Source organism: Microcaecilia unicolor, chromosome 1, assembly GCF_901765095.1.
Source record: "Microcaecilia unicolor chromosome 1, aMicUni1.1, whole genome shotgun sequence".
NCBI lineage: Eukaryota > Metazoa > Chordata > Amphibia > Gymnophiona > Siphonopidae > Microcaecilia > Microcaecilia unicolor.
In genome coordinates, this window is record NC_044031.1 from 463,013,673 (window position 1) to 463,038,335 (window position 24,663).

The following is a 24,663-nucleotide window of genomic DNA, read 5'->3' on the forward strand; positions in this document are numbered from 1 at the left end:
AAAGTCAAGTATCAATAAGGAATATAAACAATGGAAAAGATCATTGAAACATTGGAAGGAAACAACGGGAAACTAAAAGGGGCAATATATAATGACAGGAAAGCATTTGGTATACATTTTCTGTGAGTAAAGGTATGAGTGTGGTGAGATTACGGGGGATGAGAAGGTGAGATTAGGGGGGATGAGAATTCAGAGTGGCTGTAATGATGCATTATTGAACAGTGAGTGTGGGCTTTATGTGTTTTGGTTCTTTCCGTAAATTTTCTCAAAAAGATGGGTCTTCAGTAGTTTGCGGAAGGTGGTTTGCTCGTAGATCGTTTTCAGGTTGCGCGGCAGTGAATTCCAGAACTGCGTGCTCATGTAGAGCAGATTTTGGTTGAAAAGAAAAATAGAAGCAGGGTTTAGCTGAAAGGCTGTAATTAAAGGTCTTAGCCTACAGAGGTCTGGAAATCAAAACAAGCTAGGATAGAGAGAAATTCTCTGTCTCAGTCTCTCTCTCTCTCTCTCAGAGAGGTTTTCCTCAGTGCAGAACAAGGCTGAAGTTACAGGCCTTGGTCAAAAGAGGGCTCAGATTCTAAAGGAGTTACATAGCAGTCCTTTTAATAAGCTGCGGTAAAAAGTGGCCTGCGGTAGTGTAGACACGTGTACTGGGCACGCACCAGGTCAGTTTTTACCACATCTATAAAAAATGGCTTTTTTAAAAAATGGGACAGGAAAAGGGCCTGTGGTAAAAAACTGGCCTGAGCCCTTTAACTCCACCCATTGTTCTAGCGGCAAAGGCTCATGTGCTACACGTGTGGTGACAAGTCGGTGCACGTCACCTGTGTGTAGGAGGAAATAAATAAATAATGCATCCACACGTTATGGGCGCATGCGAAATCTGAAATTACCTCCAGAAGGGTGCGCTGGCCTGGCGCTAGTCTCGTTTGGGTGCATGCTGAATGCATGTACAGCCTACCACAGCTTAGTAAAAGGGCCCCATACAGAGGCCCCTTGGTGCCGGAAAAGCTTGACAAAAAGAGGGCTGGGGTTCTAAAGGAGTTAATACCGAGTGAGTACTCTGTACTGGGAAACCTTGTCAGTGCCGATGACAAGAGGCCTGAAATCCTAAGAAAGCTAAACTCAGTGATGTTTTGTTTGGATTTTGTTGGGGCCATTAAAGGGAAATCTCACCTGCTAACACCTTTCTGCCCTGAGTTTAGGGACCTATGGTAGGGTTACCATATGTCCGGATTTACCCGGACACATCCTCTTTTTGAGGACATGTCCGGGCAACCAGGCAGGTTTTGCCCATCTGCCTGTTTGTCCGGATTTCTGGACACTAGACCACCAGGGCAGTAGTAAGGTAAAGGGAGGGGGGTGACGGGGTGTGTGACAGGGGGAAGGGGAAAATGTGACAGGGGGCGGAGCGGAGTGTGATGGGGCGGAGCAAGGGCGTGGCATGTGCCCTCCTTTTGGGGGGGACAAAATATGGTAACCCTAACCGATGGAGCCTGCCGAAGGACTCTTGCTAGGTAGGGTCCCAAACCCAGGGATGCTCCCAAGGGGGCATTACATTCGGCACACTCTGCAATATTATATCCTTATCTCAGACAAACAGCACCCTCCAAAAACAATTCATAGGAAATCTTTCTACTACTAAGGTATGAATGATGACCCTGTAAAATAAGCTTTCATGGTTTACTAAGTGATGATAGCTGCTATTCTAGGGCTGGTGTCTTTAGTTTCTGCATGAAGAACTGCTTGCATTAGAAATGGGAATTCTACATGTTGCGATCTGTGCACCCCCAAAACTAGCAAATTCTGATTTTTTTTGTTTTTTGTTTTTGAAGGAGTAGAGAGAGGGTGCACTTTGGAATCACAACTGAACATTATTTTGCAGCCCCACAATTGTCTTCCTTTGCACAGTAGCTCTAGAAGTAGTATAAGCTTAAGGGGAAAAGCAAGTGGCAGATAGGTTCAAGCACTGCAAACATTATTGCACAAAGAAAAACAACTGGAGGAGACCAATGTAATTCCAACCAGGGGAAACAATTTATTGATAATATTAAAAATATGTAAGATACAAAGGCTGATTTAAGTCCAAAATATCAAGAAGACTGAATGGACTCGACGCAGTCCTGCGTTTCGGTGCGGCAAGTGCCTGCCTCAGGAGTCAATATAATTTTATATCCTAGGTATCTAAATATATATATATATAAATTTTTGTGTGAAGATGCTCAGAAAACCATTGTCACGAAAAGGTGAAAAATCACTTAAAACATCACCATTATCTATCATTGCACTTCATCATAATTTTAAGGCAATAGCCCACAAAAAATATTTAGCAAACAAGGTTTAGTTCACAAGTATATTTCCACAATATAGATTATATCTACATAAGCAGCATCAAGAAATCTTTATCAAAGAACTTATTTTATAACCCATCAGTTCAAACGACGGTTTAAAACCACCATTGCTGAGTTGCTGTTGTTGATAGATACGGTGCATCAAATATCCACTATGCCACTATGATGTTTATCTATGCCTCAGGAGTCAGAGATATTCTAGTCTAGTTGACAAAAGAAAATTGTTAGCCAGTGAATGGTAGTAAGAGGGATATCAGCCAATAAGTCACACTATAACAAAGCTGTTAACACCATCAAAATGATGAAACAAAGTGTAGAAATGAGATTGCTTGTGTGTCAAAAAAACACAGCATAAGAGCCATTTTGATGGTGTTACAACTTTATGTTATAGTGCGATTTATTGGCTGATATCCCTGATCTGCCATTCACTGGCTAACGATTTTCCATTGTCAACTGGACTGGAATATCTCTGACTCCTGAGGCATGTGCTTGCCGCACCGAAACGCAGTCCATTTAGTCTTCTTGATATTTTGGACTTACATCAGCCTTTGTATCTTACATATTTTTAGTATTATCAATAAATTATCTCCCCCAATAGTAGGCTGCTATATATTTTTCTACATTTACACAAACAGTTCTGCCAGTGCTGTTAAATATTCTCTCTGAACAGACCAATGAGCTAAATCTTTTTAAGAATTGACTGGAAATACTGCCCTAGCAATTTGGAATTCATTATGTAACATTGTCAAAAGATAAGAAGTGACTGGTAATGTATCCATAAAGACCTGTTTCCAAGTAGCAGCAAAAATCTAAGGAAACACATGGACACTTCTGGTCTAAGAAGACCACGGTGAATAATTTCCTTTGCTGACTCAGAATAATTTAATCAGCTTCCAACAAAAGAAAAGTCATACTAACACCATAATTCACCATCTAAAAATTACTTTTTAAAAGTGAGAAAAAAATATACAGGCAGTCTCACTTACACACCCAACTTCTGGCAACCTGCACTTATGTTATCCTAAAATTAACCCTTACTGGACTTGTCCATGTTTAATGGTCATGATTGCTCATCTCCAGATGAGAAATAAGCTGAACTGCTCTAGTGACTGAAAGTAACCAACAAGCAGAAAAATAATGTCAGTCTATGAAGCACAATTTGGTTGCTAATCCTTTTGATAGTGGATCCTACGCAGTCATATGCATGGGTTTGGTACTCTATTTCTATAACTCTGCTTTTATTAATTACTGGGAAAAAAAGTTTGTTAAGCCTCTGGGATGGTCCTAGTTTAACACAATTTATACTTAAAAACATGATTAGATTCTAATCTAAATTCTGATCAGAAAACAATATCTCCAAAGATCCTTATTATTATATATCATAGTCTCTCTATTGGTCAGGTGCCTTCCTCTTGGAAATCGGCAATTGTACGCCCAATACTGAAAAATTCTTCATTTGATCCCCTAATACCAGTGCACTATAGCCCGGCGTCTAACCTGTACTTTCTCTCAACTTTTAGAGAAAGTCGATTATGTCCAGTTTCTATTCTTTGCTGAAAAATCTCTTGCCCTCTACACCAGACAGTTGAGCTTTCGCTCTCATTTTAGCACCGAGACCATTCCGATGGCCGTCCTCATTAAAATCTACTCTCATTTGGATAAAAATTATATAGTTCTCGCCGCTCCTCTGAATATCCGGTTCTATTTTCTTATGGTTTTCCTCTTTTCTTTCGAATCATTCTTATAAGGTGGCCACCCCATCTTCGACTTCTTCCTCCCGATCCTTATCCTGCCGTGTTCCCCAAGGATCAATATTGTCTCCCATTTTATTTAATTTATTTCCCCCCGTGCTACAATTATTCAGGCTACAGGTATTTCATTTCATTTTTATGCAGATGACATTCTTCTTTTACTCCCCACTAATCCATTTGCCCCCTCTATTGGTCCTTTACAGTTTTGTCTGGAAAAAATTTCAAAATGGCTATTTGATCACATATTGATACTAAATAAACAGAAGACTGTTGTTGCTTGTTGGTTTACAGGGGAGCCCAACCTCCGCACTGAATCTATTTGATACTTCCATTCAACTAGTCTCCTCATTTCATTATCTAGGTGTGGTCCTAGATTCTCATCGCACCTTTTCTCCCCATATATCAAAAATATTTAAGACCGGGTTCTTGGTTCTGAGACAACTGTTGCCACAATTTGGGTTTCTGCCAGATACTTGTGCCTGGCTTGGCCACTGCTTGGAAAACAGGATACTGGTCTAGATGGACCACTGGTCTGACCCAGTATGGCTACTCTTATGTTATGTTCTTGTGTTCTAACTACAATCAGTCAGAAGATTTTTCTATCTAAATTCCTTCCATTCTCTCAGTTTACCGTTACTAGTTACTAGGTTGGACTATTGTAATATTGTTTATTTGGGCTGTTCCCCATTAATACTGAAGAAACTTCAATCTCTCCAGAACACGGCTATCAGTCTCCTTTGTCATCTGTGTAAGTCAGACCATGTCTCTCCCACATCTACGCGATAGTAGTAGTAGAATAAACAGCTCCTCCCCCCTCAAATTCAAGTTAACCCTTAATGACCAGCCAGCAGAGCCACACAGGTTGTGCAAAACTGCTGTCCCCATACAAGAGTGTTGCACAACCTGTGGTCCTCCAGCAGATCTCCGCCACACATTTTGCTTCAAAAATTTTTTCCCTATTTTCCTCCTCTAAAACCTAGGTGTGTCTTATGGTCCTGGTGTGTCTAGGTATATTTATAGGGGCACTTTCTTTCAGGGGCTATATACATATTCACAAGGCTCCTGTCCATGTCTATCCTGTAGAGAGATTTTATTTCCAAAGGCTGCACTCCTCCTCCATGTGGGTTTAAACGTTTTTCTGTGAGAAACACGTCCATCTGCCACTTAGACAACTTTTTGGATTTGTTTTTCTTTTGATTATGAACCCCATTATGTACCACCTGGAAGAAAGAACAGGGAACCAGAAGAAATGGAAGATCTGGGAACTTTTCCAGTGATGGCCTGGATCATACCAGGCTATTGAAATTCTCTAGGGAAATAGCAGTAGAATCCTTTGTGTTTGCCCAAGATAAGGACTCAGTCATGTACTTCTATTTTCAGCGCCAGTGAATATTTCCTTGATTCAAAACTGAGTTTTTCCTGATGTATTTAAGAAGACCAAGAGGAAGAGAAAGCAGTTGCTGGTCGTGAAATAGGAGGTGCTCTCCCTCAACATAAAACTTTCCTTCTTTTTCTTTATAAGTGAATTTTTATTTTTTATTTAGTGTTTTACTCATGCTTTTCCAGAGGTGAATTACATTTAGGTACAGTAGGTATTTCCTTGTCCTCAGAGGACTGACAATCTAAATCCACTCTATGATACAGTTTAGGGTTGCATCTTATATTTTCTTTGAACCTTCCCAGCTGAGATTTTTTTTGCATAGTAAGGCAACTGAATTCTGAATATCTGCCTTAATTTACTCATTAGGCTTTCTTTATTCTACTCTTTGAGCATATTTTCTTGTGATCTCTCTTTCTGAGGAATATACAGGGCCAGCCTAGGAGTATCTGGCACACTAGGTCAAGTACTTGCCTTCACCCCAGAGACAGTTCAAGGCATTAACCCTGTAGTCCAGCATCTCCTCTTCCCCTGCCCTATTATCTCCAGGTAGCCAGCAACTCCCATCCCTATCACTCCCAAGCCCACCCCCCATGGGAGAATTGGTTTTGATTTTAACGACGTATTCAGGAACCAACAGTGAGTCAGCGAACTCCATGTATCATAATGTCCTGAGTATCCTGAAATTGCATGGGAAATGAAGGTTTTTACTTCAGTCATGAAGCAGTCCACACCAGCTTAAAGGAATCCAGTGCAGGCAATCTTTTGCCCTGATGATCAGAAGCAAACACGTGCACTAGAGTCCAATAGCGCTGTACCAGCACTGGTGTTTGCTCCCGCCCGATGACCAGAGCTGGCGAGTGCATGTTAACAACGTGCTCGCCAGCTCTGAACACAATGAGCATGCAAATGCATGCTAAACATGGAATTACCTATTCCTACCCAATGCTCAGAAGGCAGCATGCCAAATATTGACGCTGCTCCCACAGCAAACCCTATGCCAGCTCACAGCGATCAAGGCCCTGCAGGCTAGTTCTGCCCCAAGCTCCCACACCCTTCTTCGGGACAGCAACATGGGGGGTAGAAGGTCCAGTGGATCTCCAGCCCCCCTAACCTTCCCAACACCCAAAAAACAAGCCCTGGTGGCCCAAGTGGGCTGCCACCCCAACCCTCATCTTCCCTGGTGGTCTAGTGGAGCCCTCCCCCTCTCCTCCCACGTACCTCTCTGATGGAGGAGGGAGTAGCACACTCTCTCCTCATCCAGCGCTGCCTTCAAAATGGCAGTGCCCTGCCCAGTACATCCTGGGATGTGCTGGGCGTGGCTTCTCCACCATATAAGGAAGTTTCTCCCTTATATGAAGCCCCACCAAGTGCCAGTTCGAAGGCTGCCTTCAAAATGGCGATGCACTGGGTGGGGCTTCTCCACCATAGAAGGGAGTTTCTCCCTTATGTGGTGGAGAAGCCCTGCCCAGCAAACAGCACCATTTTGAAGGCAGCGCTGGATGAGAAGGGAATGCCCTACTCCCTCCTCTGTTGGAGAGGTACAGGGGAGGGCTCTGTTGGGAAAACCAGGGAAGCTGGGGGTTGGGGTAGTAGCCCACGGTCCACCAGGGCTTCTTTTTTGGGTATTGGGAGGGTTAGGGAGGCTGGAGACCAACCGGATCTCCAGCCACCCAGGCCCTCATGTCAGGGGGCTGAAGGTCCGCCGGACCTCCTGCCCTCTTTGTCACTGTTTGGGGGGGGTCTTGGGGTGGCAGACGGCAGAGGTCTGGAGGGTCCCATGGACCTCCACCTCCTCGTTTGACAGGTCTGGGCTGTCCTGTCAGAGGATTGTGCTGAGCACATGTTCAGGCACAATCCTCCGTACTTTTCTCCTGTGATCAGAGCTAATAGTGTGCCTATATTTGCATGCTATTAGCTCTGATCATGGGGGCGGTATTTTTAGAGTGCTGTTTGGAACAGCATGGGGCTTCTGGTCATCTGCCTGTTGTAATAAGAACAAATGAAACACCTTGAGATAGGAATTTCAAATATGTTTAGTATGCATTTGCATGTTACTTGCGGTAAGAACTTTGTTTAGCATGTATCTGAATGCTATTTGTGTTCAGAGCCCGAGAGAGCATTGTTTCACATGCTCGGGGGCTCTGATCATGGGGCGGTAGCAAACGCAGATGCTAGTATGGCGCTATTAGCCTCTAGCGCTCGCGTTCGCTTCTGATCGATGCAGGTAGTCCAGCTGCTGAAATATGTTCAGCTATGACTAAAACACCTGTAACGCCTATCTGCCTGGGCGCTTCTGGGTCCGGGGTCCGTGGACTGGAGACCCCGCAAAGTGCAGACTCCGTCGGACCCTCGCTCACTTATTCACTTGCATACAGTGCCTCCACTTGGGGAAAGAAGTGCTTGCGGGTGGGATAACCCTCTTCCCCCCCCCCCCCCCCCACCCCAGGAACTTCATCACAAGTCCAAATACTGCTGTGAGTGATAAGGCTGGCTCTTAAGTTAGTCAGGTTTAACAGACACTTATATTCTCTAACAGTCCAAAATGACCACTTCGTAGTCAGCAGCTTAGAACTTAAACAGTTTATTCTTCAACTTGAAACCACAGGAACATTCCAACTGCATAAACTCTCCATCACTTGGTGCAATATTTAATTGTTTTTCCTATAGTCCCTAAGGGAACTCCTGTACTTTCCCTCCCTTAGGGTATAGAGTACCCTAAGGTACTCTGAAACAGGATTATTTACACTTTGTACAGCTCCAGTCTGTGCCTATCCCCAAAGACAGTGTGCTTCTCTCTGTGTTTCAGGTTTAGACCCTCCTGGTCTTTCACCCAGGGTGACCTTTACATTAGCCCACCCTGGCCTCGGGATGGGCACACCTGGCTCCTATCTTGCGCTGCTGATTGGGGCTCTCCACTGCCCACTCAGAACTCTCCTTCACATTTACTGTTTTTCTTAACAGCAATTCTCCTGGTCCTTAGCCAATGGATTTACTTCTTTTAAATGGGATCCCCCTTCTTCTTCGTGTCACTTGGCAGGGGCTTGCAGGCAACCAAAGACCCACAGCTACAAACAGAAAACCAAAAATGAAAGCCCCCTCCCTCTCCAGGTCAAACTATCACCTTTATCTCTTCCTAATCTCCTCCTCCCTTGTCACTCTTCCTTCCAGTGCACTTTCTCTCTGCATTTCATTTCAGAATTACTCCCCTTGGGCTGGGCTTCCTTCCACCCCAGGACTTTTCAGTCATTCTCCCCAGTGACTCTACAGGGATTTACTCTGCTAGTAATCCCAACCTAATAAGGGATTACACACCTATGCGGTAGGACAATATATAAAATACATCTCGTCATTAAAGTTTGCCTCTCAAATTCCTTCTGATCAGCCACTGGTTGGTTCTTCTGGCTCCTTCTTTTTCTAACACAATGTAGAGGATAGTGCAATAAACCAAATACTCCTATTAAAATTGTAAAACAAACATATAACACTAACCTTCTTACCTCAATCAAACAGGGTGAGAATGCCTCACGTTCAAGTCTATGAGGTGGAGGAGCATCAGACTCATCCAAACAATCCAGAGACAAGGAATCCAGGAAAAGGTTTTCAGTAGCAGAGCACCTATCCGATTCCTTCAGTTTGGAAAGAGGTTGTTCCTCAAACTGTAAAGCTTCAGAATCAGAGAAAGACCTTATCTCCAGGGGATGAGGCACATGGAGGTTCCCCTGCGTTAAAACTGGATGCACATGCCCATCTTTCTGGTTATCAAGGAGGTTTTCTCCTCTCCGTGGACTCAATTCCTTCTGAAGCTGAAATAAAAGAGAACCAGTCATAGGAAAGCAATCCTGTCCAAAGTTGTTTTTGTTCTAATTAAAAGAAGAAACAAACTGCAAACATCAGAATAACTCAGTCCGTGTCTCTCAATAGGAGGAGACACTCTTTCAGTGTGAGGATCCTGCTGCTAGCTGCTGAGCTGTTTTCTTTGCTGCTTTGGGTTTGGACTAATCTACTATTAGGTGTTTGTGCCCTTTGGGACCCTAATAGAATTGACCCCTGAAGCAGGCGTTAGCCATGCTGAAACACGGCCCATGTCGGGTCATCAATAAAGCACACTTGTTCCATTCTTGAGAGCCCTTTGTGCCTTTTTCTGGACTGCTTGTGCTGTGTACTTTGACCCTCTCCGCTGTATGTAGATTTTGTTTGGAACCTCATGCACTGTGAAACTAAACTGAGAAACAAACACCTCAGAGAAAAGGATTTACAGGTTCAGCAATCCATGAATGGTTAATCTCCTACTCTTACAAACAAAACTCCTCAAACAGCACAGGACTGTCAAATACTTAAATGTCCCCCCATCCCCAACCCACCTTGAGACAATATAACAGAAAGAGAGCCATATTAGCTTAAACAAACACACAGCTACAAACAACCAATAGGCATACAAAGGGAGCAAGGTGACACGTGCCCAACTTTTTATTTATTTACTAGTAAAACATGCCCGTTTCTTTTGCAAATGAAACGGGCACTAGCACGGTTTCCTTCTGAACCTCCCCCCCCTCCCTACTCACCCCTTCGGCGTTCTGAAGGCACTGACCGCCATTGTTGCGGACCTCGGCACGCCACCTTCAATCTGCTGAGTCGTTGGTTGTGAAGCCACTGACGCCATTGCTCCGACCTCGACGTCATCACGTTTGACGCGAGGGCGGGGCCCCAGCACAGTGTTTTCGGTGGCTTCACCACCACGAAGGCTTCAAACCGGAAGGAAGTGCCCGGAGGACCTGACAGTGATGTCAGTGTCCTCAGAACGTTGAGGATGAGTTTTATTATATAGGATTGGGATTTATTAACCGCCTTAAGGAAGAGATTCACCCAAGGCAGTGTACAATAGGTACAGTTTAACATAAAACTTACAATTTCGTTAACAGCATAACAATAGTAAAATAACCAAGAATAAACATAAATATAATAAATGAGGTAAACTTGAAAACAGTAAATTGAAAAATAATAATAGAACTACCGTGAAACAGTATAAAAAATGTACACATTTAAAAGCACTGGAATTCAAATAGCAGAGATATAATATGATGTTAGCATAATACTAATAATACACCTAATAAGCATGCATTGAACATTCATCTACAATACAGCTTACCATATAGCTGAGGAACCAAGAGCAGATATATGATAGGAACAATGCGTGGTACAGAGTCAGTTGGGATAATTTGATGGTTAAAGTCATGACAGGTTCGTTGTATAGTTAAGCAAGAGATAAGGAACTGATATAAGTTACAGTATGTGTAGCAAGCTAGTCCAGGTGCAGAAAGAGTGTATAGTTAGTCACCCTATGTATTAAAGGCTTAGGAGAAGAGTCAGGCTTTCACCTGCTTCCTGAAGTAGAGATAGTCTTGAGTTATACGTAGCCCCTCTGGGAGTAAATTCCAGAGCGTGGGGGCTATTCCTGAGAAGGCTCGCTGGCAGGTATCACATCGTACAATTTCTTTTGATGAAGGTACAGAGGTCTTAAAAGTGTGTAAAGGGCTAATTTATTCTGTAAGTAACCTACATAGTAACATAGTAGATGACAGCAGAAAAAGACCTGCACGGTCCATCCAGTCTGCCCAACAAGATAAACTCACATGTGCTACTTTGTACTCTGGCCCATTTTGTCTGAGGACCGTGAAAATCAAACATAGTTTTAAATTTAGCTCTGTAAGGACCTGGTAGCCAGTGTAGTTTTTGCAGGAAGGGTGTGTGTTTGCAGCCTTCTGTCAGTTGTGCTGCATCATTCTGAATTAGTTGGAGCTGATACAAACTCTTTTTGGTTTGGCCAGTGTACAGGGCATTACAGTAGTCTAGTCGTGATGTTATCGTGGCATGGATCACTGTGGTCAGATTCGTCTTTTCAATATATGGAGAGAGATGCCATAGCTGTCGTAGATAATAGAGACAATTTTTGAAGATTATTTGACTTTGTGGGATCAGAGTCTAGCAGTATCCCAAGATTCCTGACCTGTGATTTTAGGGGGAGTTCATACTACGCAAAAGGTATTTTGAAGTCGGGTATTTGTCCATTTGTGTTTGGTACCCAAAGAATCTTTATTTGGGTCCAGGCCAAGTTTGTTGCTGTTTGCCCATTCCTGAGTTGCAGTTAGGCAGGCAACAGGCAAACAGTGGGGGTGAAAAAGCAGCAAAATGCCCTAGCAATAGTTTCGGCAGTATGCACTATTCGATATGTGCACCACTGTTACTTCTAAGCTGAGCAGGAGTCCAACCAGGCGCGTAGCCAGACCTCAAATTTTCTTTTGGGGGGGGAGGGGGAGGGGGGCTGAGACCAAGGTGGGGGACACATTTTGTCCCGTCTACCCGTTGCTCTTCGTCCCCTTCCAGTAGAAGCCTTCCTTCAGGGCTGTTCGCTGCCATATGCCATCTGCCCTGCTTCCCCCTGCAGCACGCATGCTCAATTTCACTAAAACCAAGCACACGTGCAGGAGGGTGGGGGAAGCAGGGCAGGCAGCACGGTGGTGAACAGTGCTGGAGAATATCTTTTGCCGGCTGGGGCTTGGGGACCCCCGCCAACCAAACCAGCAGACGTTGGGGGGGGGGGGGTCCAAATCCAATTGGGGGGGGCCCAGGCCCCCAATTGGCTATACCAATGTTTCCAACTACATTTCTGCCAGTAGGTAGTGAGGCTTTAATACTGCGTTTTCAATTGCTAAGAACAGTCAGGTTCCCTGAAGTGCTGCGGAGCTGGTCTGTTCCTCACTATTGAAAATGTGATAGTGAAACCGTGCCTCCCCTCCCCCACTGGCAGGACTGTATGTGGAGGATTCCCGCTCAGTTTAGAAGGAACAGAGATGTGAATTATGTGATGAGCGTGTACTATTTTCCAAAAGCAACATGGGATGAATTTTCAGATTTCTCCCAGCCATTTTCCAGATTTAATGACATGGCATGATATGGATTATGTTGTTGACATTTCCTATCTCGTTTCTAATTTCAGCCCCTCCCTGTTTCTCCCACTGATACTCCTTGTGACTTCCTTTCTCAGATTCAGCTTTTAGCTGATTAGCTCCCACCCCATTATTTTCACACTGAACCCGCACTGAACAAAAAAATGTATATGTGCCCTTAAAACATGGCTATTTCTTCACGTTTTCCCTGACCACGACAAACTGACACCTCTCTCCCTTTAGATTAAGGTTGAAAAATGACAAATAGCACTTTTTGACCTTTGACAGTTCCTTCATCTTTTTTCCCCATTATATTATTGTATCTTTCGTTTTTATTGTTGTGCTATGCTCCTTCCCTTCCTTCTGCCCTGGTTGCCGAACTGTCTCTTACTGTTATGTGAGTTATTGTCTTGTCCATTCTATGTCTGACTTTTTATCACTTAATTGTACAACTGTCATGATAGCTCTCCAAATGTGCAGGATAACAATTGTTCAAATAAAAATGAATAAATTTAACCCTCCATAGCCTCAGGTACAACTTAGATTGTAAGTTCACTTGGACAGGGAAATAACATGTGCATCTGATTCTAACCTGCCTTCTTCTCAGATAAGATCCAAATCTAAGATGTCTTTCAGGATTACCAAAATACACAAACCTCTTCACTAGCATCAAGGTGGTGGTCTCATCTTATTATTAAAGCCAAAAAGGCACTTTCTCCTAACTCATGAGTGGCGAGAACAATGAAGAATTGTTCTGTTACCTAAAATGATGAATTTCTGTGGGATCTGAATGCCTACAAAAAGCGGTGCTGCTTAGAGCTGCTGAAAGAAAATGTCTTCCTTCTCAGCTCTGAAATTTATATGGTGTTAAGCCAGGGGAGTAAATATAGGTGTCTTCTGCTGATATTCAATGTTGGTTATATAATCTAGCTGGCTACTACTAGGAACAAGGAAATTTGGACTAAATAGCACTAACTCTAAACAATAGGGCCTAGTGAGCCTACTGCCCCATCCTCCATAAAAAAAAAAAAAAATCCATTCACAGCTCCCTGATCCCCTCTCCTGCCTACTCTAATATCAAATAAAAAAAAAGCCTCCTACCCACAGCTCCTGAAATTGAACCAGAAGAAAGCGCTACTCTTAACCCCTACTAACCTGCTCTGGCAACACTTTTAAGAGTCAAACCTTCTACTGGTTTGGCTTTGGAAAGGCATGAGTGGACTAAAAGGTGGGAATTGCAGGGCTGTGGTAGCCATGTTTAAAATCAATTTTTTCGGTGGCCAACTAGTCTGAAATGTTCATGTTAAATAAAGAGCTGGAAAAAAAAAGTAATTACAGAGATATAATCATTGTAAAAACCTGAATACCAACCTGGCACTCTATAATCACTGCGCTTCCTGTTTACTATACTTTTGCCTGGGAAAGTGACCCCTTTAATTAAAGTGCAGAAAGCCAAATAAAATCTATGCAGTTGACATGGACCTGCATAAATACTGGCTAAGTTTCTTTGCAAACAGCCGACGACAAAATTACAGTGCCTGCAAATATTTAATTATGATTCAGTACTGTTGAACATCCTTATCTGCTGATTCAGCAATAGAAGCAATTGCTGCCGAGTCTATAGAGGAAAACTGGTATACAGGCAAAAGGTTTAAACAGTGCACGGTAATCATAAGCCCAAATTCATAAGATCTGAAGATGAAGTAGTTAAAATTAAGAATCCATCATTATGGGATGTCCGCAGCAAAAACATTAAAAGGTTAATTCAAAGAAAATCCCCTTCCCTCTACTAGGAAGCATTTCAAAAGGGGAAAAATCAGTGGCGTAGCCAGGGGGGGGGGTGCCAGGGGAGCGGCCACTTCCCCAAACGGAGTTCTGCCAGCTCCAGCGCCTATTTTTTTCTCAATGTGTTGCATTGAAAATGTGCGCCAGTGCCGGCAGAAGTCCGCTCTCGCTCCCCCCACGCCGTCAACCTGGCTCCACTTCTGGGGAAAATGTGCAAACTACCAATGTATATGCCCCTGTTGTGCTCCCTCTTGTTTATAAGAGGCTTAAAACAGCATTTCTAAATTTGGACCACATATAAACAGGAACTACTGGCTATGAAAACTACAGAAGGTAATGTATTAAAACAAATGCCCGTTATTGGACCTTGTTTCAAGTTTTAAAAGCACAAAATATAGATAGAATAAGCAGATCTACAGGGCTGACTGACTACATATCTCCTAGAGAATCTCATTTCCTAAGAAGGGACTCAGGCCCCAATGCCCAGAAGCAAACCTGGGTGCTAGAGGTTATTAGCACCAGACTAGCCACTGCATTTGCCAGCAAACAATGCTCAGAGGCCCTTAAAGAGGGAAACAATGATCAGCACTAATTGCATGCTAATGTGTTGTAGATGAGGTCATTTCCTATTCCCCCCCCAATGCTCAGAGAGCAACACAGTGAACAAGGGCACCCTTACTGTGGGAAACCCTATGCCAGCTTGGAGCTGGAGTTAGGGTGTCCGAAGAAGCAAAAAAAAAATTTCAGCAGTGATTTCAGGACAGAGCTCTTCATATCACTACTGAACTGCACCTTCCAACCCCAATCCATCTAAAACACAGACTTTTGTGCTGGGGTAGGGGAAAAAAAAAAGAATTCAGCTTTTCAGTGTGTGTGTGTGGGGGGGGGGGGGGGGGGGGTCAGGCCTCTGTTCCCAGCACTTTTTTGTTTTTCCTGCAGTCTCCTGCTCCTCTCTGTCTGATTTCAGGCTGTGCAACTCTTGAGCGCATGCGTCAGGCACAATCCTCCCCTTTAACTTCCTAATGATCAACGCTAACATAACAGCGCACTTATATTTGCATACTATTAGTACTGAGAATTAGGGAGTTGTTTTGCCGTGCTCGTCCTGCACTATTTTTCTGGTGCTGTTCCATACAGTGCTGGAGTTTTGAGCATCAGGGTATCAGAAGCACTGTCTGCATAGTTAACATTCTACTGTTAATTAGTGCCAAAGAAACTGGCTATTTGTTATACTGAATAGCTAGAGAGCTCGGTCATACTTATCTACTTCAAGCCAGAATGTGCTTTCGCCTATTAAACCAAAGATCTTCATACATCCCTGTAATTTTTTTATTTTTATAATTTTTATTTATTTTAAAATATATAACCCGCATATCTACAATCCTGAGCAGGGAACAATATACATTCACAGTGTTAAAAATAACTGTTCCCGCAATCCCAATCTCTCGCAATCTTTGCAGCAGAATTGTATGGTTAATGGAGTCAAATGTACTGGAGATATCTAATGAAACTAAAAGGAAGGATTCTCCTTTATTGAATCCCATCAATTACCCTATCAATTTCCCTTTGTCTTTTTCCACTGTTCCATTGTTCTTTTCCTTGTCCTATTCCCTAACGATACTTTGACTTTGTCTTCGCTTAAGTTCTCACAATGTAATCCATAACTGATTTGTAACAAATCGTATTTCCATTATTTACAATGTATTGCAAGCCACACTGAGCCCGCAAATAGGTGGGAAAATGTGGGATACAAATGCAATAAAATAAATAAATAAATAAATAAATGAGATCACACATAAATAGCATTAGTGTTTCAGTGTCGTGGAAGAGTAGTTGTCCTGATCTGAGAGAATCAAACTGCGCAGTCTCCATCTCCTACCTGTCTGAGTCAGAATGCCTCCTAATCCAGCTGTGAGATAAGGAACCACTGTGGCTGCTCGAGGTCTGCACAGCACCTCACAACGACACATCATCTGTGCAAGAACTGCTGAATCTATTGACTGAGGTAATTCTGAGCTACCCTAGGTTACTTACACATCAGTAACCACCACTGTTGTCTTCCTTCATACAATGGCAGCTCTAGGTAATCAAATCTCCAAACGTTGAAAAGGGCCATATGCTAGACTTGGTATTCTGTAAAGGGGTCGACATCTTTGAACATAAGGCCAGCGGCACTTAAGCTACACACAAGTTCCACAAGCTTTACTTACCACATATGATAGAGGTCTATAAGATAATGAGTGGAATAGAACAGGTCGATGTGGAGCGTCCGTTTACGCTTTCCAAAAATATTAGGACAAGGGGGCATGCGATGAAGCTGCAGTCTGGAAATTTTAAAACGAATCAGAGGAAATTTTCTTCACTCAACGCGTAGTTAAACTCTGGAATTTGCTGCCGGAAAAGGTGGTTAAGGCGGTTAACTTAGCGGACTTCAAAAAAGGGTTGGACGGCTTCCTGGAGGAAAAAGCCATAAAATGTTATTGAATAGACGAGGGAATAATACAGTATTTCTAGGATGGGCGGAACAAATTGCTTGTTCTTTTGGCCGCTGTCGGTGACAGGGTGCTGGGCTCGATGGACCCTTGGGTCTGTCCCAGCATGGCGATGTGTAGGGGTATTTACCTGAGATCTCACCTTTGCTGGTCTTGGCCTATACAAGCCTGAACCATTCTTATAACAATATGGATTCTACAGCCTGTGACCAAAATACATCTGTAACTATCAGAAACCAGCTTGGTTACAGAAAGGAATTACTGCTGAGCCTTGCAAGATTACTTAATCCAAGGACATATTCTTTGTTGCAAACTAGCCCCATTATCTCCTGGGAACATTGGAGGAGAGAGAGACATGGCTCCAGGAGTATGGCAATCAGTCAGGGAGTTTGCATGCCACTGAACAAAGGCTCGCTTCTTGATCATGAAGCTGGCTGGACATTATGTCATCATATGTGATTGGTCCACAGGTATCATCTGACCCTTGGATACCAAAAGTTTGGACTGAAGGAGAGTGGGGGAAGAACACCAGAAGAAGAGAGAAGACCGGAGGATTTGCAGGTGAACAGAATGCTCGGAAGAGCCAGAGACTGATTTTCCTAACACCAATGAACTGCGTGCCTTGTAACAAACTCACAGGGTTTGCTCAGCTACAACATCAGGCCTTACCTAAGACTGTACCATTTGCATCCAGAATTCAACTCTTGGACCTTATTCCTGGACTGGGAGGCTCGCTGAGGTTTTCAGCTCGAGACTCTGAGGACCTCCGCTTCTCTACCACTGGGAGTCTGGACAGATGGCAAGGTGAGATAACAGGATATATTACCTATGGTCACGGGAATAATTAGTCCTTAGTTTGTCTGAGACAGATAGGTTTACGTCAGGACTTCTGGTCTGTGTATTCAGCTGATCACTGTGTTTTGCATAAGACGTGATAAGTTCTCATAATAATCATTAGGATATCAGTTGTGATTGGTATAATCACTCCTTTAGTTAGTCCGTTAGGGTAATCATATTTTATTATCTATTCTGGTGATAATCTATTTTTATAGCAAGTTAATTTTGTATGTTGCTTGGAATTTTGCTTCAGTACTGTTTATATATATATATATATTTTTCTTTACATAATAAATAATAATATATTCAATCTCTGGAATGGTTTCTTTCACAACAGCTAGCTTGTCATTCAGGCTATAGAGGTACACCTCCCTAGACACGAGTCCATAGTATTGCTATCTGGTAATGTTCTCTGATATATAAGTACCTCTAGCATGCCTACAGATGCTTATGTACTTATGTACATTCCCTTATCCCTACTGGGCTGGCTCTTAGTGATTCAGATGTATATTTCATTTTTTTCTTTTATTTAACTGTGAAACCTAACAACTGAACCTTTTTTTAATAATTGCCATGTATGATGACATGTCGGGACTGAACCATGTAGTTTACTGCCAGTTGCTATGTGTATTCCCAACTAGTACTGGAAAAGTGGGGCAATACTTGTTGACTTGGGACAATGACACCCTGCTGTTAAACTTGTATAATATATCCTTTGAAATCTGTTGGCAACAGCTTCTATATTATCACACATGGTTTCATGTTATTATTCTTTCCAAACTAACAAATGTTTGGGTACTACTTCATCTAAAATACTCCTCCCTTCCAGGTCAGAGGCATACAGAAATAATACAGATACACACACAGTGGAGTTGGAAATAAGCCATACTTTCCTCACATTTCCTTTTGGTAGAGGGACAACTAAAAGTTTAGGTTTGCAAAGGATTTTTTTTTTTTTTTTGGGGGGGGGGGTAGGTATTTTTTTAAACTTTTACAATTTTAAAAAAATATATTTATATGCTACAGTACTTTTTTCTTATGACCAACTAGCTTCATATGTTGCTTCCATTTTGGATAAGGAATGAAAAATGGTCAAGACCTTTTCAAATTTAGCACTTCTCATTCTGGTATTAAGCTATTCACCTCCTTGGTGTGTCTGTAGTTGCTATATGAATCATTGCCTGGTTTTCCCCAAAGAAAATTCCTTTCATCAACAGACACAAGACAGCCTGAGAATCCACTGTCCTTCTGTCTCTCAAGTAAAGCTTTGAGGTCACATCTGGCTTATATAGAAATGAAAGCCACTATTAAGCTTTTCATTCCAAGATCCTCACTTGGCTGGGACAGCAGTATCTAAATCATGCAGATCTCTTCCATCCCCAGCCCATCACACAATCACATAAACACAACTGAGGTCGCACGGTGAAAGACAAATTTCCCAGGAACACAAACTGCAGCCATTTCACCTCACAATTAACCAGGTTACTAATGCATCTCAGGAGGGCATTTAAGATGAGGGACATAATTTATGGCAAAGGTTAGAAAAATCTGCAACAAACTGAATAAATGTGTGTGTGAATAAACATACTTAACATGAATTTAAAAGTCAATTCCTATTGAAAATTCCAATTTTAAATATTTAACAATTGATGAACTGGTGTGACATATTTCTTGTATTATTTTTATTTTTTTTTCTTTCTTCCCTCTCATTACAACTGGTTTCTCTCATTTCTAGGTTTTTCTCTTCCTATCATTTATGTTCCCCCATTATTTTTTCCTTCCCATCCTCTCCCCTGTTTTTCTTTACCTTTTCTGCTTCCACCTTCCCTCCAGTTACTGTCTCCTACTTTTCCCTCACTTCTCCCAGTGACCCCCTCAGCTGCTGTTGCCTCTTTTCCTATCTCTCAGCTACTGCTGCCTGAGGTGCCTTCTCCCTCTGCTGCAGCTTCATATATAGCCTCTTCTTCTACCCTAGTCCCTGCCCTCTGTCACAGGCTGCTTCCTCTCACCCCATTCCATGCCTACTGTTTCTGACCATCAGCTTCCTTCATCCTATCATTGTGGTGGTTGTGGTAGCTGCTATGTTGCATCTTAACAACCACGTGTCTCAGTTGTGAGCAATACAGCACAAGAATGGAGTTAACAGAACTGTTCAGCTCACAGGAAACAAGACACGTTAGCAGGAAAAACTGTTGCCAACAAATGGAAGGACAGAGTGTGTGGCAACAAGTCGGCTTATCATTGGCTATAAAGGGGTAGTGAGAGGCAGGAAGGAGAAGGATGGCAGACAACAAATACTGGATGGGAGACAAAGACAGCAACAAGTAGCCAAAAAACAGGCAACTAGTGGCTGAGGGACAGGGGAGACAGAAAAAGAGGCTGCCAGTTGCTGTGGGATAGGGAAGAGAGAGTGAAAGCAGACAGCAATACAAAGAAAGGATGGAAATGGCAATAGAAGTGTGTTGAAGAGAGGGGCAGGGTAGATATTTAAAAACATGTAAACTGGATTTTAAAATGTTCTTAAAATATTTTGTAATAAAAAAGGGGACATAACTCAAAGATGATATCACAACTTTTAATTATTATTCTATGAACATGCTCGCTAACAGCAGTATATGGAGTTCAGAGATAATAGCGAGGCAGACGATCCACAAACGCCAAAGTTGAAGACAAGAAAGCAGATCAGTAGTTGACATACACAAACTTTATTGGCAGAATTGCATACAAAATATATTGCCTGACACAGGCAATGTTTCACCAAGGAGGGCTGCGTCAGGAGCTACTTTGTGCTCTTCACTAAGAGATACTTGTAAAAAGGTGTGTGTTTACGCTCCAACAATGGGTGTTCAAAACAATCTGTGAAGCCTGAGAGCACGTTGTTATTTGATGTCATGCCTCAGTCATGTGTATATGACCTGTGCTGTTTTTTTCTTACTTTGGTACAGTATGTTTTGAATACCTTGGGAAGGGGAAACCTATTCCAGAATGATGGGCTCCACCTTAACCAAGGTGGGACCAGGCTGCTGGCATCGGCATTTGAAAAGGAGATAGAGCAGCTTTTAAACTAGAACCTTGGGGAAAGCCAACAGTTGTTCAAAAGCACATGGTTCGGAACAAGGTATCTTTCAAAGATATCACCAAAACAGGGAAGATAGGGCATCCTGTTAGTGAGGTTGCTATAGAGACCATAGTAGACCAGATGTCTTTAAATAAAAAGCAGACAAAAGATTGCAAATTATCACTGTCAACTGCTGAGTAAGATGTAAATAGAAACAGCAAACATAATTTGAAATGTCTATATGCGAATGCCAGAAGCCTAAGAAATAAGATTGAATAGAATATATTGCAATATATGAGAAATCAGATATTAATAAGCATTTCTGAGACCTGGTGGTAGGAAGATAAGAGGTCATACCAGGGTACAAATTATATTGTAGTGATAGGGTGCATCAAATTGGTGGAGGGGTAGTACTGTATGTTAAGAAAGGCCTTGAATCAAATAGATTGAAAATTCTGCAGAATACAAAACACACCTTGGATTGAAATTCCATGTGTAAAAGGGAAAAGGATAGTGACAGTAGTGTACTACCGTCCGCCTGGCCAGGATGAACAGACAGATGTAGAAATGTTCTGTCCCAGTGCCATCAGGTGGCATCACCCACTCGTGTGCCTCATCATCCCTGCTGTCTACGGAAAGCACGTATTTACAGGGGAACAACATTGCTATCTACATATATGCACATAAACACACACAAAGTGTTGAAAGCAAGCCCACTGTTACCCTGCTTCTCTTAGGATGTGGTCATTGAACCAATGCTCCCTCCTCCCCCAGGAAAAATAAAATCCCTCTGATCACACAGTGATATCAATTTGGTTTATGTATAATGCATAGTTTCATGAAGCATGAAACCTATGTAATGATGGGTGGGTATAATCATAATACCTCTTGTTTTGTAAACTGAAGTCTTTTCATTTTCTAATTCATATTGTGATTTTGCCAGAAAGAAAGACCATGAGAAAAACAGAGGACTGTGGGAATGTGTGTGGTAGGGGGCAGCAGTCAATCAAGTAATCTGATTTGCTGACTATCCCTACAATTTTATAACGAGCCTTGGATACTCTGGTCTTAATGAACTGTGATACCTCAGTGAAAAATCAGCAGTTTAACTTATTCTTGATTTAAAAAGAAAACGCAGCAGGCATACTTGAAAACTGATTGAACTCATTAATTGTACTGAGCAGTTTGACAGCATGAAATATTACAGGCGCATGCAATCCTCACCTTTTGCTTCTGAACATAAGGTGTGCATTCAGGATCTTAAAACCCTCTTTCATATCCTCAAACACAGCTCCCTTGCTCAAAAGGTAATAACCTAAATGTCATTCGCAACTCAGCAAACCAGGAACTAGCGGTGGACCAAAAAATCTTTACAGCCAGGGATTTTTTGGTCCATCCCTACTTCCTGGTTTGCGGTTTGGATTATACGTAGGATTCTCAAACTCAACCGTCTCCTGCTCTAGCAGAAAGAACTACTACTAAGATAAATGTGTTCTCTCTTTCTTTCACAATGCTTCTTCTCCATTCATTTAGCCTCTGCTTTTTCTATTTATCTATTTCTTTATTTGGATTTGGCTCATGCCTTCTCAGTAGCAGTTCAAGGTGAGTTACATTCAAGTACGGTAGGTATTTTCCCTGTCCCCGAAGGGCTTGCAGCTGTTTAATCCCAATGCACAGACATTTTCTTACCTGTCCCACTCTCCTCTGAAGATCCTTCCTTTGCCGCTCCCAGTCAAGTCTCTCTCTGTCAAATTGATCCAGTAGCTCGCCCTTCTCCTTGCTCCAGTTCTTCTCACTCTGTTTGAGCTGCCAGCGCAGTTCCATCACCAAACTGTGACTCTCAGCAAGCAACTTCTTATGCCCTTCCCTTTCTCGTTTGGAAGCCCCTTTCACATCTGTTGGACTAGCTTCCCCCATTGCTTTTCTACTTCTTCCTTCCAGCTGCCAATAAACAACACATCAATTAAACTGAAATTTCAAGACATTTCATAAAGAGAGAAAGTAAGGTAGCAAGTCTGGCGATTTAGTCCAATACATTCCACCCAGGGATCCACCAAATCCAGGGTATCTGTCTTAAGACTCTAGAACAGCCTTGGTGTCACAATTCCAACTAGTCTACCATTTCTAATTCTGCATTTTGTTACTCAGAAATCAGAATGCCATACACTTGAATGATAAGGTCAATTGAACAAGTAAAAAATCCAAACCTACAGATATCCAAAAGTTTTCAGTCCACAGTTAGACAGTACTAGCAGGGGGATACAATTATACTGGATTGTGGGATGTTTGCCATTGATAATGAACAGCTATTAAACTGTTTTAAGAACTGATAAAACAGTATGGGAATAATCTTATAAGAGGAAAATAAAGATGTAACTTTCTTGAGCCCAGTGTATAAAGACAACAGTTGCCTATTTTCCTTCATCAAATAGATTCCCATAACCATCTCCAATAGCACATGAATGTCCAGGCACAAATTTACAATCGCTCTCAAGGTGTCAATGTGTGCGTGTACTTGCACATTTTATATCACATGTGCATACATGACAACTCCTCCTCTGCTCTGTCTACACTAAACCCTTGGTAACACCTAGGCATAGTTTATATAAAGTAGGAGTGCTCTTTCCACACGGCTAAGTTTTATGTGTGCGTGAGGCAGTGGAATTTTGTAAAACTATCTCCTATATGGCTTTCTGTGCAACATTTACATAAATGCACTGAACTTGTTTAATTAGATGAGCATTGAGAACTATGCCTGGGAATACGTAGTGTAGAGAAGGCCTTATAGGCTAGGAAGTCACAATTTCCAAATGTTCAGATCAAAATTTATTTCCACCTACATGTGTGTGCACTCACTGACTGTCTCAGCCCTTTACAGTCTTGTCTAGAGGCTTTGTCTGAGTGGCTTCTCTGCCATTATTTCACGTTAAATCCTGCTAAATCCCTTGCACTCTGGATGTCAGTTAGGCCACTCCAACCAACCATTCCTCCTCTCCTTGCTGTCTCCCCTATCGCATTCTTTGATTTTCTCCTTCACCTGGGAGTTCTTTTAGATTCCCAGGTCACCTCTGAAGCACAAGTCTCAGCCATAGTTTGAGCTTCCATCTTTGTTCATTTGGCAAATTTTTTTCAATAAAGTATTACTTAGACACTCAAGCACAGCACACAATTGTCCATGCACTTTTCTTTTCATGGATTGACTACTGTAGTGCCATTTACTGTGGCATTAGGGCCTTGAATCTTCAACACTTACAGAGATGGCAAAATATGGCCATTAGACTTCTGTGCACTGCAGCTGATTTGATCATGTCACATCGTTCCTACATCAATCACTGGTTGCCCATATTGCATAGGGCTCATTTCAAAGCCCTTATGCTGGCCCATAAAGCATTCTACACAGGGCATTCATTTTATTTGTGTTTATTTTAACTCATTACGCTTCCTCAAGGCCACTTCAATCCCTGGTTGAAAATGTATGGATTATACCACCCGTCTCACATGCCCATTTAGAGTCAATTCGCTCATCTGCATTTTTCCATTTAGCCCCGTCCCTATGGAATTCATTGCTGTGTTTGATAAGCTGCAAATCCTCTTATAAAAAGTATAAGACAACACCAAAGACCATGACAACTCCAGTAGTTGAGAGTAAATGGCAAGGACAGATCTAGATCAAGAATATATATGTTATATTGTGTCATATCCTAGGAGTTTATCTTATTGGGCAGACTGGATAGACCATGCAGGCCTTTATCTGCCGTTATCTACTATCTTACTACATGTTACTTTTTTTGAAACTGTTTTCAGTGAACTGTCACATCTGGCATGTCAGGACCATGGTGGACAGGTCAACTAGTTGTAGCACCATTTTCTTTATCCTAGCTCTGATTGTTCTATCCCTCTGTATTTGGAGTTTTTTTTTTTTTTTTTTTTTTAATCTATCTGGTAGATTTGTAAACTGCTTTGATGTTTGGACTACAAAAGATGGCCCAGCAAGTCACAAATAAACATAAACCAATCATGGTGTATACAGGAATACCATGCCATGAATGGACAATGCAATATCTCTT

General features: G+C 42.2%; 1 protein-coding gene across 1 annotated transcript in view; it reads right to left on the reverse strand.

The window, feature by feature from the left end:
- The window catches only part of MTCL1 (microtubule crosslinking factor 1), a 474,698-nt gene that overhangs the window by 39,921 nt on the left and 410,114 nt on the right, over nt 1-24,663 (reverse strand). Inside the window, exons 22-23 of the mRNA XM_030187538.1 lie at nt 22,286-22,537; nt 8,978-9,283 (exon numbers count right to left, since the gene is read on the reverse strand). Of these exons, the coding sequence (XP_030043398.1) occupies nt 8,978-9,283; nt 22,286-22,537 (558 nt within the window). The remainder of the gene's footprint in view (nt 1-8,977; nt 9,284-22,285; nt 22,538-24,663) is intronic.